The 18222-nt window shown below is 35.5% G+C and overlaps 1 protein-coding gene across 21 annotated transcripts in view; it reads left to right on the top strand.

Moving 5' to 3' along the window:
• MYCBP2 (MYC binding protein 2) overlaps nucleotides 1–18222 on the top strand; it is a 200572-nt gene that overhangs the window by 155657 nt on the left and 26693 nt on the right. For 19 of the 21 annotated variants that reach the window (XM_056329559.1, XM_056329566.1, XM_056329571.1 and 16 more), the window contains 8 exons: nucleotides 6381–8024; nucleotides 9363–9532; nucleotides 10378–10622; nucleotides 11320–11487; nucleotides 13158–13315; nucleotides 13749–13948; nucleotides 15169–15318; nucleotides 17687–17847. In XM_056329559.1, coding sequence (XP_056185534.1) covers nucleotides 6381–8024; nucleotides 9363–9532; nucleotides 10378–10622; nucleotides 11320–11487; nucleotides 13158–13315; nucleotides 13749–13948; nucleotides 15169–15318; nucleotides 17687–17847 — 2896 coding nt within the window. The remainder of the gene's footprint in view (nucleotides 1–6380; nucleotides 8025–9362; nucleotides 9533–10377; nucleotides 10623–11319; nucleotides 11488–13157; nucleotides 13316–13748; nucleotides 13949–15168; nucleotides 15319–17686; nucleotides 17848–18222) is intronic. The other 2 variants (XM_056329562.1, XM_056329552.1) reach the window with 1 other exon arrangement.

Below are 18222 nucleotides of genomic sequence, written 5' to 3'. Positions count from 1 at the left end.
AGAGGGTCAAGGAAGATCTTGTTTCCTTCAGCAGTGTGTATGGGGTCATAAAACTCCTCAGAGGCGACAAGTCAGGGAAATAGGATTTTGCCATGCTGTCCAGCATCAATTATCAGAATTTCAATTGGCTGTTGAACTCTCAACTTGGGGAAGGAAATGTGAGACCTTGCGGTCACCAGTGTTAGACCTTTATGCCATGTCTCCTCACATCTGAGTTGTTACTGCAAATGAGGAGTGGATTTATAGGCTGAAGAGGCTGTGGACCCTGCCTCATCTGTCACATTCTTCCTCTTCCACGGCAGCCCCGGCAGCTCACTGAGCTGCTGCGCAGCACGGCTACTGCTTCCTGACTCATCTCAGTCCAGCAGAAGCTGCAGTGGTGGGCTGCTGCTCCGTACCTTCACAGTGTCCTGACGGGCAGCTTCCTCGCCAGTCCAGCATGTGGTCCCACCGTATCTGATCAACCCCTACCATTCATGTTAGGAGTTTCTTGATACATCCCTTCAGTGCTGTGCTACCACTTCCTTTTTGGTTTTGGTCTCTTCCTTTCTAGGTGCTAGTTACAATGCATTTAGAACCACTGGCTTTGCCTGCAGTGCTTCTGTCCATGTTTCCTAAACTGTAGAGGGGATGCAAAAGACCAGCACACATATGGAGCACATAACTCGTCTTGGTAGTGTTTGAGTAAAATGAGCCAAGCACACTGATCTTTTCTGTATCATGCTGAAATGACTTAATTTTCATGTGAAGCAGCCAGAGAGTTTGGTTTAACTGCTTTTTCAGATGCTGAGTATTGCCAAAGCTTTGTTCCTGAAAACCTGAGCTAATAAGTTAAACAGTTTCATACCCTAGGCTTTACAGATTTGTTAATCAAAGAGCTATATGAAGCATACATTTGTCTAGATCAATCTAAAGCCATCCCTGGGGGACTGGTATAGTAAAGTTTGGAGGTAGAGCACAAGTAGTGTCAAGCTTTATTTAAGAAATATATTCAGTGTATCATATCTTCAAAAATCATAGTTACAGATTATAAGATTATAGATTCATTTTTATTCACCTTTCTAGCACAGGAATGCTTTTTTCAGTTAATAAACTTAGTGGCTCAAGTGTTAGTGCTCCAAACGCTACCTGTTGGTCAAGTACACTGCTAATATTTTTCTAATGATACTGTGTTCCAGCTTTTACTTCCATTTGCTGACTCATTCCACTCCTATAACAGTACCTAGTACTTTTCTCCCTTTTTTATATTTAATATTCAAACATTTGTTGACTTCAGTATATTCTTTTACTCATGAAAAAAGAAAGAGTCCTTGTCCAACTGTCACTATGACATTTGGCATTTTCAGGATTGAAAAAAGATACATTGATTGCAGTGTTTCAGGAAATTCGGCTAACAGCCATATCATAGCTTCCACGCCAGTAACAGGGAGCTAAATTTTTGAAGAGTCATCCATTGCTTAGGTGAAGGGGCAAAAGCAGGGCAGTGATTTCCTTCATCATCATGCAAAAAAGCAGTGGCATTTCAGAAGAAACGTCAACTTATCTCCACTCTCCAGAGACATTTTACCAGTTTGTTGTAGAGTTTGTTTAAAAAAGACTGATGTGGACCAGTTGGTGGCATGTCATGCCTCCTGGATCGGTTTACCAGGGTTTCCGCAGAGGAAGCAGGCATAGCTGTTAGAAGACTACATCCTGCCATAAGAATTGAACCACTTCTTATGTCTCCATATTGTGTAGCTTTTCAAGCTGGAGCTATTTCCACATTGAAGGAAAGAGTGTGACTAAAGATACGCTGTCACATTCGAATGTTATGTGAGACAGACCTTGCCTACCTTGTATTTCAGGTCTTTGTAGCCTTTGAGGGTGATTCAAAGAGAAGGAATCCTGACAAAAAAGCTGGTCCCTGTGGCTGACCAGTTATCCTGGATAGGCATATATTGTTTTCCAAGGCAGCAAGGAGATTATGTGGGAAATGTATTCTCTTCGACCCACAGTCCCCTTGGAATGATTGAGTAGTAGTAAATTGTTCAACATAAACTATATTACAACATTATAAAATATAAGTATTCTTAGACATAGAATGAAAGAATGAAGTGTAAACGTGCATTCATGAAAGTGAGCTTAGAAAATATTTTAATTTATTATTCATAGAGTGGAATGCTAGTGTATCAAATTGATGTTTTTAGTATTGCCTCTACTGCTACTTTGTGCTCCTGACATGTCTTTCTGCATTTTACATTTGAAAATCAGTGAAGTGACATCCTGTTACTCAGAAGCTGTATAGTTAGTATTGGATCTCTACATTTGTAGGCATCAGAGTAGGTAATACTGTTCTTAAATCTGTGCTAATACTGGATTGAGAAAATAATAGCTTATTTTCTTGTTTTCAAGAATTAATTCAAACATGTGAATGCCTTTTCATTGTACAGTCTATAGAACTGTAGGTCATTGCATAAGGTTGGGGGTTTAGTATATTTATGTCTACAAGTTAGTAAATGTAGTACCAGACAAAAAGATGTCTTTAAAAGTGTAGGAATTGAAATCACTTATTTTCCATACACTTACCTTATCCCATTTGTGTGAAAGCATCTCTCTAAAACAGAGTATCTTCTAACATAAAAATTCTCTTTTAAATTGTTAATGCAGTACTAATTTGAGGTTTGTTTGGGTTTTCTTCTAAAGGAAGGAATAGGAAATTGAATTAGAAGTAAAAGCAACATTACAGGAAAGGAAAATGATAGATTTGAAACTTAAAGTCTCTGCTGTTACATCACTCCAAGTTTCATTTGGAGCTGTACCTCTAACAGATTTTATCTCATTAGACTCTACTGAAACTATCTTGGATTACATCAGAATTTAACTTCTTGTGGTTTTTTTCTTAAGGCAAAATTTTTTGAAGGGTTGATACACATTTGTTTTCATGTCTATACTGTTTGATAGAAACTCTTCTACTGCTGGTTATGTCTCTTGATAATATTGAGAAACTACAGTTCACATTACATATATAAGTCTTTCGAAACATTTCATTGTTGAGCTGCATTCAGATTTGAAAATAGATATTTTGATGTGTTTAATACATTTTTCTTCATTCTTCCCAGTGATCAGTGAGACTTTCCAACACAAACATCTAGATGTTCTCTATTTTTGTCAAAAGAACGTGAAAATTGGTCATCTAGAAGACCATATTGCAGGTTTAAATAATTCATCTCTGAATTTACAGATTAAAAGTTAACATTTGAACATTTCAGTTCAAAACTAGATACTGCTGAGGTTTATACCATAAATCTCATTGGCTAGTCTACACATATTACATTCTTAGATCCTAGAAACTAATACTGAAATCACAGAACTTTTTTATTCTTTTAAAATTTAGATCAGGGAAAACATTTGGAAGTAACTTTCTCATTTAAAACTAATGTAGGAGTCTAAACAATTAATTCAGAATACTTAACAAAGGAGATAACCTATCATTTGAAATGCTTGTTTTTATTTCTGCTGCTTTTTCCATTGAATCTGTGCTGCTTCTGTGCAACTGTTTTCCACTGTAGAAACTCCATCCTGCTGCCTTGCTTCTCGTGAGCGTATTTACAAAACTAGTGATGTAGCTGGGCCTGCCTCTGCTATTTCATCTCTCTCTCACAAACTGAAGGGTGGGTATGCATGCCAACATAGCAAGGTTATTCAGATTTTTACATTCAAAATGTGGGGGGGGCTTTTTTTCCTCCTTCCATTCATTTTCATTTCATTCGCTTAATAAAATAATGTTTTGAAATTAAACATTCAAGTTTGGTATTTGTTGGGAGCTTAATATAGCCAATTCAGTGTTGCCTTCCTGAGTTGCAGCAACTTCATGGTATGCGATCTAGCTATCTCTTTCTGCTTCGTAAAGACAAAGGTGACTTAATCTAATCTCATAACCCTTGTTTTCAACCAACTAGGCAAATGAAATATAGAAGAAAGGAGAAAAAATGCAGGGGGGTGTGGTTTTAAAAATAAAGCAGTTTGCTATATGATTATGCAGTTTTTAATTTTGGGGAAATGTTTTTGTGCTGATATAGTCTAGAATGCTAATTAGGATTGTTTACCTGTATACGTACAAATCCAAACCTTTGTTTTTAAAAAATATAAAATATCTTTTATTGCTGGAAGCTACTGTTAAGCCATGCCTTTCATAAGCAGTTTTGTCCTAGAATGTTTTCCTGTTTGATATTCACGCATATACTTGAATTTGATACATTGCTGAACGGCTTGCAGCATCTTCTGTCCTCTAAGCAGACTATTGTTGTCTTTTTGCTTTTTTTTCCATTATGAGTAATTCTGGAAAAGGTTCTATCTAGAGCATTTTCTCATCTGGCAGACCTTAAATTCATCTTTTTATTTGTTTCTGGGAAAAGTGTGTATAAAGTAATCATGATTTACATTTCTGAATTCATATATCACAAATTAGAGATCTCAAAATAGATCATCAGTAGAACTGGTGAATAACTGAGCGGGCATGAGCAAAATGCTTGGTCTGATATTTAAGAAAATGTTTGGTTTTTTCTTTCAGCAAGAACAATCATTTTATAAACCATGATGTACCATGCTATTTCTTAACTTTCCTCTTCCCCCACTCTTCCCCCCCCAAAAAATTACTATAGAACTTACAAGAAAAAATAAAGACAGATTAGACTGTCAGAATTTACTATAATGATGTTTGAGATGTTCTCATTATATTCTGCTGTTTACATTTGGCATACTGTTCCTGAATAAAGACAAAATATTTCTTCTCTGCCTGGAGAGGTATGAACTCCTACCATGTTTTATGTCCTGGGAAGCCAGGAGAGTACCCTAAACTTCAAGCTTGTTAAATATTCTGATATAGGTACCCTTCACTTTTTCCTGTTTGTTTTATTATAAGCTACTTAAATATGGAGGTAGCAAAAAAGTAAGAATTGTTTGTAACCTGAAGAAGCATCTGGGTTGCTAGACTTTGCTTAATTTTTTATTTGTGTGTGTGTTGTGAGAGGTAACAGTAGGAAAAAGTGCTTGTATATATTTTCTAGCATAGGGATAAGGCTTTATGATTGAGAACTGGAAGAAATTGGTTCAGATCCATTCATGCAGGAGGAAGTAAACACAGATTTCCTACCTTCTAAGTAAATACAGAAGGTCTTGAATAAAAGATGACTGCCTGTCCTCTCTGTTCCCATTAGACATCAAGGTCCAAATTTGAAGATATTCTTTGATTAACCTAAACCTTATTTTTTAACAAATAAGTGTTTCCCAAAAAATGTGCCCAGATAGTAAAAATAACCTTTTCGTATCTAGAAAAGTAAAATAATCCAAAGTACTGTGACCTAATTCTACAAGCTTTACTAGAGAAACTCTACCATGTTTCACTAATGAACACCCATTCATATCAGGACGTAACTAATACGTTCAAGACTTTGCAGTGCTTTGCAATGCTTTGTGGAGAGAGTTATATTTAATTTGCAACAACTGCTGCATTGCTTATCTTATTTTTCAAAATAGAATTCTTCAAGAGAGAATGAGCGTTCACAGAATTGTTAGGATCAGATTGCTTTACTAAGCTACTTATTTGCATATACTTGTTTTGTATGCATTTATATTAAACTACCCATAGTTTTTATAGTTCTGTAGATTAATATATGTACAAAGTCACTGCGCACAGGAACAATAAATTAGTGCATCAAAATAAAAGGACATCATAGCTAAATCATCAACTCTGGTCTTAGTGACTGAAAAAGGTGGATGTTTTTTTTTAGTAGGTTGTGTTCTGGTAGGAGAACATTGACAGTCTGTGGTTTTAAAAAGGTAGATACCTCAGAATATTAACATGAATCATTTTAAGCATGTTTGTAAGCCTCTTACCCAATTTGTCTTATAGCTGTATTTACTTCCTACGTTTCCTGACTGTTGAGCATTAATGAAAATAGATCCGGTAACAGGCTTGATCTTTCTGCAAGTCTTTTTTTGCACTCAGACTGACACACATAGAGATAATAAATAAGTAATCCCTGGTTTCTGTTGCAACTGTGGTAAACTTAGTTAACTCTTGGCATTTTGCCCAAGGATGTAAATTGTGCTTCCTTTACTAGTGTTTTGTGGAAATAGTTAACTGTGCCTTTTGGTACCGCCACAGTAGTGTTTTCTCTGTGAATATTTCCTAACACTTGTTTGTATGTACCTTTGGGAGAAGAAATGTGTTGAAAATAATCTAGGGGGAAAAAAATCCCATTATATTTCCATTCATTTTGATGTGAACAGAAGCATGTGTTTGATTTTTGTCTTGTGTTCGGGTCTTTAATCCTTGTTTTGTACTATTAAAGGTATCACTGTCAAAATATAGTAATTTAATTATAAAATACACTAAACAGGTGACCGAATGAATTTCACAGGAGCTGCTAGACCGATTTCTCCAGCAGGAAAATCAGACATGTCATCAAAACACAGAGCTGACAGCAGGTCACCCAAGCTCGATGTGCGAATGAATAGAGCTGCTGCTGACCAGAAGAAACCTAGGAATACAGAAGGCTTGTCTGCCAGTGAGTCTCTTATGCTGAAATCAGATGCTGCAAAATTGCGGTCAGACTCTCACAGCAGATCTTTGTCTCCAAATCATAACACTTTGCAAACACTAAAATCTGATGGAAGAACAACTACTGGTCTGAGAGCTGAATCACCAGGGCCAGGAAACCGGTCATCTTCTCCAAAGACAAAGACACTTACAGCTGTTAGATCTGGTGCTAGTTCTCCACGATCCTCATCACCCCATGACAAAACTCTACCTCAGAAAGCTCCTTCCCCTGTAAAAACAAAGCTTGATCCTCCTCGAGAACGCTCCAAATCAGATTCTTACACATTAGATCCAGACACCCTTCGTAAAAAGAAAGTACCACTAACAGAACCCTTAAGGGGGAGGTCCACTTCACCCAAACCAAAAATCATTGCAAAAGATGGAAAACCTGTTACAGAAACTGAAAATAGAGCTCCTTCCCCTCATGTGGTACAAGAAAATCTTCACAGTGAGGTAGTTGAAGTATGTACTTCAAGTACTTTAAAGACTGACAGCATTACAGATAGCACCTGTGAAGACAACACAGAATTCAGAAGTCTGGATGATGGTTCTAATAAAGTTCATTTCAGCATAGGAAAAGCACCGCTGAAAGATGAGCAAGACATGAGAGCATCTCCAAAAGTGAGCCGTAAATGTGCTGGTAGGCACACAAGACCCAAAAAGGAAAAATCCAGCTTTCTTTTCAAAGGCGATGGCTCCAAGCCCGTAGAGCCTGCCAAGCAAGCAATGTCACCTTCCGTTGCAGAATGTGCTAGAGCTGTATTTGCTGCATTTCTCTGGCATGAAGGAATAGTTCATGATGCTATGGCTTGTTCATCTTTTTTGAAGTTCAATCCAGAACTGTCCAAAGAGCACGCACCAATACGAAGCAGTCTTACTCAACAACCTGCAGAGGAAAAAGAAAACAAGTTGAAAAATAGACATTCGTTGGAAATATCATCTGCTCTTAACATGTTCAACATCTCACCTCATGGACCAGATATATCTAAAATGGGTAGCATAAATAAAAACAAAGTCCTCTCAATGTTAAAAGAACCACCTCTGCATGAAAAGTGTGAGGATGGAAAAACTGAAACTACCTCCTTTGAAACGTCAAGTCATCACACAACGAAATCCAAGTCTCCTCTTCCATTAACACTGCAGCACTTGGTAGCTTTTTGGGAAGATATTTCTTTAGCGACTATTAAAGCAGCTTCCCAAAACATGATTTTTCCAAGTCCTGGTTCTTGTGCAGTGTTAAAGAAGAAGGAAAGTGACAAAGATAACAAGAAAACCAAAAAAGAGAAAAAGAAAAAAGAAAAGGTTGAAACTAGGCCAAGGGGAAATCTTTTCGGTGAGATGGCCCAGCTTGCAGTGGGAGGACCTGAAAAAGATACCATCTGTGAGTTGTGTGGAGAATCCCATCCATATCCAGTGACTTACCACATGAGACAAGCTCATCCAGGTAAGATTACACATTTACCTATGTAATTCCCATGTCTATCTGTAAAATATATTGCACACACACGTTTTGGTACTAATTATTGTTATGAAAGTGTGTCAGGCTGTCTTGTCTAACATTTTAACACGGTTCAGTATGTAAGATAAATCAAAACTTATACATGCTAACTTATAAATTACATGGTTTTGTACGTAATTTTAGGTACTTACGGTCTAGGCTTTCAAAGATGCTGAATAAAGTTGTTTGAAAGAAGGCCAAAATAATGAGCTGACTTTACAGTAGACCTTCAGAAGCATGCCATTTGTTACGCTTTACGACTGGAAAGTGTGCTGAGAAAACTGGAAATAAAATAAAAAATATGAGATTGGTTAATTTGAGTTTCAATGTTGCCAAAAGTTTTCTGTTAGTATTCTACTGTGAATAGTAGAAAACTTTCATGTATCCACTGTGTCAGCACTGGGTATCAGTGACTTATTTTTTTTTGGTTTAAAATGTATCTTTTAAAAGAAACCGTACAATCCAGTTCAAGTCTCTAGTCAATATGTACTTGCAAAATACAACCTGAGTCTGCTATTTTGTCTCTTTCTATGGGTGTCTGAATTTTTTTCAGGAGTTAGTTTATTTTAGGAAAACAAGGTAAATCAGTGCTAGCTAAGCATTACCTTAGCTAGTCAACTGAGCTCAAAAGGTACGTAAGTTGTACTTTTGTTAGCTAATCCCTTCTAAATCATTTTCTACAATTTAGCTAGTAAAAAGTAGCCTTATTAAAGACAAAAATACTTCTGTCTTTTCTAGCTTGTAAATATCACTAATTATTTTGGCAGTTAAGAGAAGTTCAGGCTGATGTATGTGCTTATTTTAGCACTGTATGCAAAGTTAAAGCAAAATTAAGGAGCCTTATTATTCAGCAATTATCGGTGCCTTGAATCTTTCCAAGAAACAGTAATTGGCAAAGGAATGCACTTTGTTTCCTTTTAAGCTTTCTTAGACAGGGGGTAGGGGTTTTATGTTTGTTAAATCATAAATAATGTTGGCTAACATACAGTACTGACCTTACCATCACTCAGCTGTCTGAATTAGGGATCTGTCGATGCTTTGGACAAGTTCGTAATAACAACTGGAAAACTACAATGGGTTTGGATTCTTTGGATACCAGTGGGACACATGGTCATGCACCTTGTTTGTCAGTTACTTCAGATATATGGAAAAGGAGAAAATTAGGCCAAGAGAAGACAAGTGTCTTCTTTCCCTCTCTCCGTTCCTCTTTTACAGTAATAAATAATGTAATAATAATCATTCTTTTGATATAATGGGGTTTTTAAATCTTTTTCTCCAATGTAGGTTGTGGCCGTTATGCAGGTGGCCAAGGTTATAATAGCATTGGGCACTTTTGTGGAGGATGGGCTGGTAATTGTGGTGATGGTGGTATTGGAGGAAGCACTTGGTATTTGGTTTGTGATCGATGCAGAGAAAAATATCTCCGTGAAAAGCAAGCAGCAGCAAGAGAGAAGGTATTTACATCTGTTTCTTACATGTTTAGCTCTCTATCTGTTTAATAGTACTTGTTCACAACTTGAAAATAAGGTAGGGCCATTTAAAAAAAAATGGTAATTCAGAATTCTGGAAGGTTTTAGAATATTCACTTATGTCATTGATGGCTTAAAATAATAAGGTAGAACCTTTGTTGGTTACTTGTGACCAAATTTCTTCCCTTCAGATAGTAGTGCTTTCAAATTTGTAATTTTATTTTTTTATCCCAATAGAACTACAGCACTGAATGTAGTGCCTAATTTTTTAAAAGTACGTGTCATGTTACTTAACTTTGAATTCTGTTTTATTTGTTAACTGAAATGAGTACTGTTTTAACTTTATGTTTGTAGTTTCTTTAATGATCTTATTCATCCAAATCATTGGATACAGATGCCAAATACTGAGCAATTTTTAATGGGAAAAGTACAAAAACTGTTGTTCTTACATTGGTTTTCCACAACCAATTTCAAATTCTTGCTTAAAGTATACAAATATACTTTGAGGTTTTAAGATAAGCAGAACAATGCTAATTTAACTTTCTTTTTAAACTAAATTTGTTGAAACTTTTTGCACACAAAATTCGTCTTAAGGAAAACATCAAAATTTTCAGCTGTTTATTAAAAGTTTGCACAGTTATGAAAATGATAAAGTGTCATTAATAGAATAATAGAAATACATAATAGTAATAGAAATATAGTAATAGAAATATATATATGAAGTAATAGAAACATTTTAGAACAGGAAGGATCAAGCAACTTTATTATAACTGACATTGTCAGCTTTTCCTGTGATGAAGTATAAACATACCAGTTTTAAATTTCTCTAGATTAAACAATCTAGGAGAAAACCAATGCAAGTTAAGACTCCTCGTGCCTTGCCAACTATGGAAGCTCATCAAGTGATTAAAGCCAATGCACTGTATTTACTGTCACTGAGTAGTGCTGCTGAGCCCAGTATCCTCTGCTACCACCCTGCAAAAGCATTCCAATCTCAACTTCCCAGTCTCAAAGAAGGAATTTCTGAAGACTTTCCCATTAAAATGCCATGTCTCTATCTACAGACTTTAGCAAGGTAATTAAAGGAAGTTTATGAATATTGATTTCAACACTCATATCTATTTATGGAGTTGGATAAATATTTGTGTAGAAACACAAATGTAGAACATCCATAGAAAAATACATATTTTCCTAGTTCTTAATTATTTTTTGTTCTTCTTTTACATTTCAATGATCTTGCTCAATTTCTTAGATTGTATTTGCTCCAAGAGTTAAATATACCCTGAGTAGCTTTTGGATGCTAAATATTTTTTAATGACAGCTTAGTTTCTGTCCAAAAAATCTAGAATTTCCTGAAGAATTTAACTTTATATGTTAGTAGCAGACATATGTGCTACTTCCCTCTCTTCACAGTTAAAAATACTAGGAAGGAAACCAGAAGATTTGTGTTTACTTGGTATTGCTATGTAGATTTCACTGTAGTGTCTCATGTTTATGAAGGATAGACATTTGGACCTAAAGTACATAATGGAAATACCTAGTGAAAATACTGAAAGATAGCAAAGGGTGATCCCCTCTCCCTGTATGTTGAAAATGCCATTATATTTTCCACTAACACTTGTAAGTCACAACCAGCATAAATGCATTAGGTGAGGGGTAAATGAATAGCACTGGCTGGCTAAATAGATTGGCAAACGACTTTTGTGTATGTGTGTGTGTGTTTCAGGAATTTGTAATCCTTAATCCTAATTTTAAAATCTATTTTGATGTAGGCATCATCATGAAAATTTTGTTGGGTACCAGGATGACAACCTTTTCCAGGATGAGATGAGATACCTGCGCTCAACTTCAGTACCTGCACCGTACATCTCAGTTACTCCTGATGCAAGTCCTAATGTCTTTGAAGAGCCAGAGAGTAACATGAAATCTATGCCCCCAAGGTACTTCCTTGTAATTCTAGGTACTACATACAAATAGTAAAGCATTAGCATAACACCAATTAAGGGGAAAAAAAAAAAAAAAAAAAGAGGAAAACATTGCTGTAGTTAAGTAACTAAAGGATCAGATCAGCCCAGATCAGTCTCTGGAATGTTAGCAAAAACGCCAAAAACATATGAAGCTGTAGTTAGAAAAGGATCTTCAGTGAATCATAGCATATCAGGTATATTTTCAACCATTAGCAATGCAAGTTTGCAAATTGGATTTGAAACTTTTACCTGTAATGCAAACCAGTTGCTTCCCTCTAGAAAGATCTTGGGTTTACAACATAAATATGAAAAAATGTTCTTCAGTAATTGATAATGACTCTTAGTATACCTCAGGGAAATTTTTATTTCCCCATAGAGACAAATACAATTTCTCAAGAATCTCCAGAACTGAAGAAAGGGTCCAAGGACCAATCAACCAGCTGTTGCGAACTCCTTGAAAATGTAGCAGGTCTTTTTCCCCTGTATTTCTATTCTTTAACGCCTCTGACTATAGCGCAGATTAGTGGCCTTTTTGAAAGGCAGTGCCTATTATTCTCCTTTCAGGATTTCATTCTGAAGGGAAGTTTGAACAGGAGGGAATTTCATTGCCTTACATTTTTCAAAGCAAGTGTTGCTGCTTCTTTCTGTGGAAAGTTAGAATGTCACTGAATGACAGCTTAATGCTATCTAAGACCAAGAGTGCTAGATGGTTTCTGTCAAGTTAAGCCAGTTTCTTACCTTATTAAGTTTACTGTGATCTAATTCAGGCAATAACAGAATTTTTTGTTTTGCCAGGGAAAAAAAAGGCTTTTACTGTTACTTAATAATAGTCCAGAATCAACTTAGATGCTTGGTATTTTGAGATGTTAAACAGTGATTCCTCATATTACAATGAGGATGTAATGAAGACAAAACTTGCTTTTAGTCTGTATTTATTTCAATCTGTTATATTTTATACTGACAGCAAAAACAGCTCATTGCAATACTGCAATCTACAATGTAGTCTTTTCAGAAATAGAACTTTTGTAACAAAACTCCTTAGGAGTGCATCGTATTGCTATATTCCTTTATTAAAACTGTGGACACCATGGTCTCCTGAGGCCTATAGGGACAGCATAAACTGGGAATTCTTCTGCAGACTGTAAGAAGTCCACTGAAGGTAAGGGGTAAAACATGTCAGAGGCGTAGCCATAGCAATTGAAAATTGGCTTTAAAGCTAATGATACTAGAAACTTTTACTTCATGTAAAGTTCTAAATTTCAGTTTGCTTGCAATTAAAAGTTCACTCCATAGGTGTTTTCACGAGCATTCTCAGGGAAAATTTGGTCTGAAACTTCAATTCAGGCACAATCTGAACGTTTGTAGTCTCTCTAAAAAAATACCTAAATTCTTGGGACTTGCCATGTACACCATTACACTTGTTTATAAAGCACTTGCATGCTTTTTCACCATGTGTAATTCTAAAACATGTTCCTTCTTTTCCAGCCTTTAAACAGTTATTAGGTACATAAGACAAAGTTTCATGCAGTAGCAGCATTTTCATTATTACGAAACGCATGTGTCTTTATTTAATATTTATGTATAATTCAAGTATATTCTATATATTCATTAATGAGTCTGTAACTTCACTGTTTTCTTTGTAGTTTGGAAACCAGTCCAATAACAGATACAGATCTTGCAAAGCGTACAGTCTTTCAAAGGTCATATTCAGTTGTTGCATCAGAATATGACAAACAGCACTCGATTTTGCCAGCCCGTGTAAAGGCAATCCCTAGGAGACGAGTCAACAGTGGAGATGCAGGTAAGAGCACAGACATGAGAAGCAGTGGAAAAAGTATTCAAAGATATATGGCACTGGGTTTGCAGTTCTTGGAAACTGTAGACAAATATAATTATGTATAAATAGATGTAATGGCTTTCATTTCTGGTTTTTAATAAACATTAGCTGTTTCTTAATCTGCACAGGGTTAGTCTAAGAACAGCTCAGGAATTACTGAGGTTCTGAAATTTGTGATGCATCTTTTGTCCTTGATTTCAAAGTTAAAGTGGTATTTTCTTTCTCTGTTGAAGCATCATTTTTCCATAGTGCTTTTTTTAAATGCATTTTTCGTGTAGAAGAAATGAAAAAAAATATTAATTCTAAAATGGCTCCATTGCTTTTTATTTTTACTGTGGCTATAAAATTAAAATGCACAAATAACCTGATGTATGCATATTTTTATGCTTTTGAATAGAAGTGGGGTCCTCCCTCCTGAGACATCCATCTCCTGAACTTTCTCGGTTAATCTCCGCCCACAGCTCTCTTTCCAAAGGAGAGAGAAATTTCCAGTGGCCAGTATTGGCATTTGTAATCCAGCATCATGATCTGGAAGGACTTGAAATAGCAATGAAACAAGCCTTACGGAAATCTGCTTGCCGAGTCTTTGCCATGGAGGTATTAATGTACTAATAGATCTTGTATGATTAAAATAAGACATTTTTAAATTCTATCTTAATTTTTCTTTCAGAATTTTTAAATATTTTTTTTACAAAAAAGCGATGTGCAGTAAACCTATATTAAAAGTTCAGTTACCTGTATTATTAACTCTAAAAGTTATGAATACAGAAGTATTGTTTGTAAACCTTCCTCAATATTATATCTGTTGTGTAGAAAATCTCTGACAAAAGAATATTATTAAGGCTGCAAAAATCAACTATAAAAAGACTGCTTTCTCCTCATTTGCCCAGCATCTTCCAGGTCTTATTTGCCATTCCTTTTTCAAATCTGAGACTGAGTATTCTTTCTTTAGAATTGTTTTGGTGCTGGTAATAGCTAGATATTTCACAACTTCCTTCTGAGATGGACGAATGCTACCCCTGTTATGTAGATAATGAATGAGCGACCAAAAGATCCATTAAAGATCAGTTGCTTCAATAAAAGCTACAAGAGACAGCCTCATTGAGGGCTTTTTTTGTTGTTGTTTTGTATTTATTTTAGCTAAGCTTTAATAATGTTTCTTCTGAACTTGTATACAGCATGGGTATTTTCCAAATATTTTTAATGTGTGAAAATATAGATGGATTTTCTCAGATGAAGTAAAAACCACACCTCTACTGTTAAGCAACTGTCAAATTTCCAAACATCAGTGTGAAAAGTGTTGCAGCTTTTAGAAGAATTTAAGAATATTATAGTTTTAAAAAACTTTTTTTCCCCATTATGTTGACTTTTTGGAAGTGGCTTAATTGTTTTGATTAATTCAGTCAATGGCAGAGACCAAACAGGGAAACCACATCTCAGCCTACAGAGTTCTAAATTAAGAAGGATCTTTACTTGTTTAACCGATTTAAATAGTAAGGAGTGCTGCCACCTTATCCTGTAATAATCTCTGAATATACTTCAGAACTTTGCTTTTTCATCCTAAAAGCTTTTTTCAAAGAACTTATTTTGGTGTACGGTGTTTGTGAATTACTTTGCTATATCCTGTGTAATATAGTTGTCATTTTAATAAACTGTTGTAGCTACAGAACAATGTGTCTTACTTGAAGACCTTTGCATTATTGTTTGTCTGTCCAAAAGCATCAGTGCACCTCCTTAAATACATGGTTTAAGGAATGGTTTTTACTGCAGGTTTGATTAAGCAATTATAGTAACTCCATGCGTGTGTGTTATTTTAGGCTTTCAACTGGCTGCTTTGTAATGTCATTCAAACAACTTCTCTTCATGATATTTTGTGGCATTTTGTGGCTTCCCTGACCCCTGCACCTGTAGAGCCTGAAGAAGAGGAGGATGAAGAAAATAAATCAAATAAAGAAAATGCAGAACAGGTAGGTAAGGTTTAGTGTTCCCTTCATAAATGCAGCATCTCTGTTGATTTAGTAGTCAGTTTAGAAATATTTTTATTGTATGTAAAAAAACAAAACAGAACAAAAATAAATAGACCCTTAATCCTCTCAGTAAAAACAGTATCTTAATGATGGAATAAAAATTCTTAGTCTTAAATTGTATTTGATCTCCTTTGGTAGTCATAGATAAATTATTTTTTCTTCTCAAATCACCAGATTTTGTGTGCTGATGCATTATTTTTGTGAGTATTCAGAGGAAGGAAGGAGAAAAAAAAAAGCATAAGCACATTGCTAATCTAGTAACAAAAAAAATGAACTGTTTGCTTTTTATTCTTCCTTTGCCCCCCAATAAGAAGAAAGAAAAGAGAAAATATTTTTTAGAGAAGCTTTGTTGTTTGGTCTGCTGTGTCTTTCAGTGCTTTAAGAAAAGTCTGTAGATAATTCTGAAAATCTGTAGTTAATTTAAGTAATTCTAAGTATAGAGAGAAGTATATATTAAAACAAATTATATGTACACTAAATGTAGTTAATTTAGTGATTTTAAAAAAATTTACAGTTCTGAAAATGTAGCATGTAAAATGGTATAGTCTAACATAGCACTCTTCCAAAAGGTAGGCAGTAGCTCTCTGCATTATATTGTGAATATTGTTTCTGTGCACGGCTCCAACTTTCTGCCTTCCAATAGTAACTGCACATCAAAAGCACTGCTAGAGTGAGGGAAATGTGTTCTTGCTGGTCAGCCTACAGAATAAGAACCTTTACTATATAAAAGAATAAACAAATATTGTCTTAGCTGTAGTTTGGATAATTAATAATTGAAAGTTAAAGGACATTAGAAAGGAATGTTAAAATATGCCATTTCTGCTCTGGTGGGAATGCTGCTTCTCCTTGATACAATGAAGAGGGGGGACTTAAAAAATTCTCCTTGATCACTTGGGTAGGATGAATAATTTAATGGCATACAGAAACTGGCAACAGTTTTCAGCTAATTGTTAAATATTGTTCAGGTGATGTATATTCAAATCAGATCTTCCTTTAGTAGTCTGATCATATGATAAAAAATACCCATGTAATCTATGTACCTAATGTAATTAATCCAAGGCAGTTTGGTGCTTTTCCACAAATGGGATTCACTTCCTTATGTGAAATATTTTTACTTATTCTTTTAACATACAGGGAGAGGGTGAGAAAGCCCAGGGATGAATTCTGTAAAAATAGGAGATGGAGATCTAAAACCATAAATGATTTAACACATAAAATGTAGGTTCAAGGTCAATGTCCTTCCTAAAGCAAAACAAAATGCCAGAATTACCAAGCTCCAGAGGAGGCAGGGGGAGCAAGATGTTATAAGGTGAATGCTTAGGCTTTGAACTTTTTCTGAATAATTGGTTTTATTTAGTGTAGAGTTCAATCTCATGCTTCTTACTTGGTACGCTGAGCACACTTTACCACATTAGGCCCTCCAGGAAAACAGAGAGAAATGTCTGGTTTGATGGTTCTTGGCTAGGTAAGCATGTGCCTAAAATTTATTTCGAGTAATACCATAGCATTTCTAGGCATTCAAGCAATTGAGATGTGTGGGAAATGTACTTGCAAGAATATACATAGACAATTTAATGGGTTTAAAATAGTAAGTTTTAATCTGGATTTGGATGTCAGTAGGTTGGGGGCATGCAGCTGGGTTCCATGGTTCAAGCAGTATCAGATTCTCTCTTAAGAAGCAAAGAGTCTGTATCCTTCGTAAATGAGTCTTTCTCTGCCTTCTGACATAGGGTATCATGATCAGAACCTCCTTCTCTTTCTCTGCTACTCCTCCCCATAACAAACCTTGCTGGCCCCCACCCTCTTTGGCCCTCTGCTGCTGTCTTCATACCCACTGCCCAGTGGAACGTGGCTCCCAATGCACAGCCATTCCGATACTAGCACACCATTACTAAGAATCATTATTTTCACAGCTCTAATGAAATAAAGCAGCTGATAACCCTAGCTTAATTAGCAAGTTTGTTATGGCTGGTTTTTGCTGCTCATAAAAGTTGTTATTAACAGCTAGAATATGTCATTTTTCCTAGTTTGTTTCTTTGTTTTCAAATTATTGCAATGTTATCTTTTGCCTATGTAAATCATGAGAAACATGTGGTAGTATACAGTATACTTCCCAAATTCCTTGTTTAGTGTTCATGTATAACTTGTTACTGTAAAAATTCTCTGGAAGTAACTGCTTTGAAGTTCACATTCATTGCAGGATTGTTGTAGTTATTCTTAAACCAAATATCATTAATGTTTTTGTTTCTATTTATTTTTTTTTTCTCTGAAAGTCTGTTAACAACATACAAATTGCTTTGCATCTTAGGAAAAAGACACAAGAGTGTGCGAACATCCTCTGTCAGATATAGTGATTGCTGGTGAAGCAGCTCACCCATTACCCCACACTTTTCATCGCCTTCTCCAGACAATCTCTGATCTCATGATGTCTCTTCCCAGTGGTAGTGCATTACAGCAAATGGCCTTAAGGTAAGCACAAATTAAGACAATTCTTAAAAGGCTGGAAATGTTGTAACATTATACATGAAAAGATTTTGCAATGTAGATAGGAAGTCTGAAATGACTTTATGTGCCCATGTGAAAAGGAACATATCTATCCTTATGCATAGGAAAGATACATGTAAAAGATGCATTTATGTGTTTCTACATATAAATAACAGTATAAAAGACTTTATAGAGAAAAATATATTTGCTTGTAAATTCTGTACTATATCCACTATGGAAAAAAACCATATCATCAAATAATACGGTGGTATCTGTGTGTGTATGTGCATGGTAGCATGATACCTTTTACTCAGAAATCCATCATCTGAATAGTGTCCTTAAACGGTTTGAAATTTTTCC

The sequence above is a fragment of the Falco biarmicus genome, chromosome 2 (genome assembly GCF_023638135.1).
Source record: "Falco biarmicus isolate bFalBia1 chromosome 2, bFalBia1.pri, whole genome shotgun sequence".
Lineage (NCBI taxonomy): Eukaryota > Metazoa > Chordata > Aves > Falconiformes > Falconidae > Falco > Falco biarmicus.
This window is presented reverse-complemented; position numbering and strand designations above follow the sequence as displayed.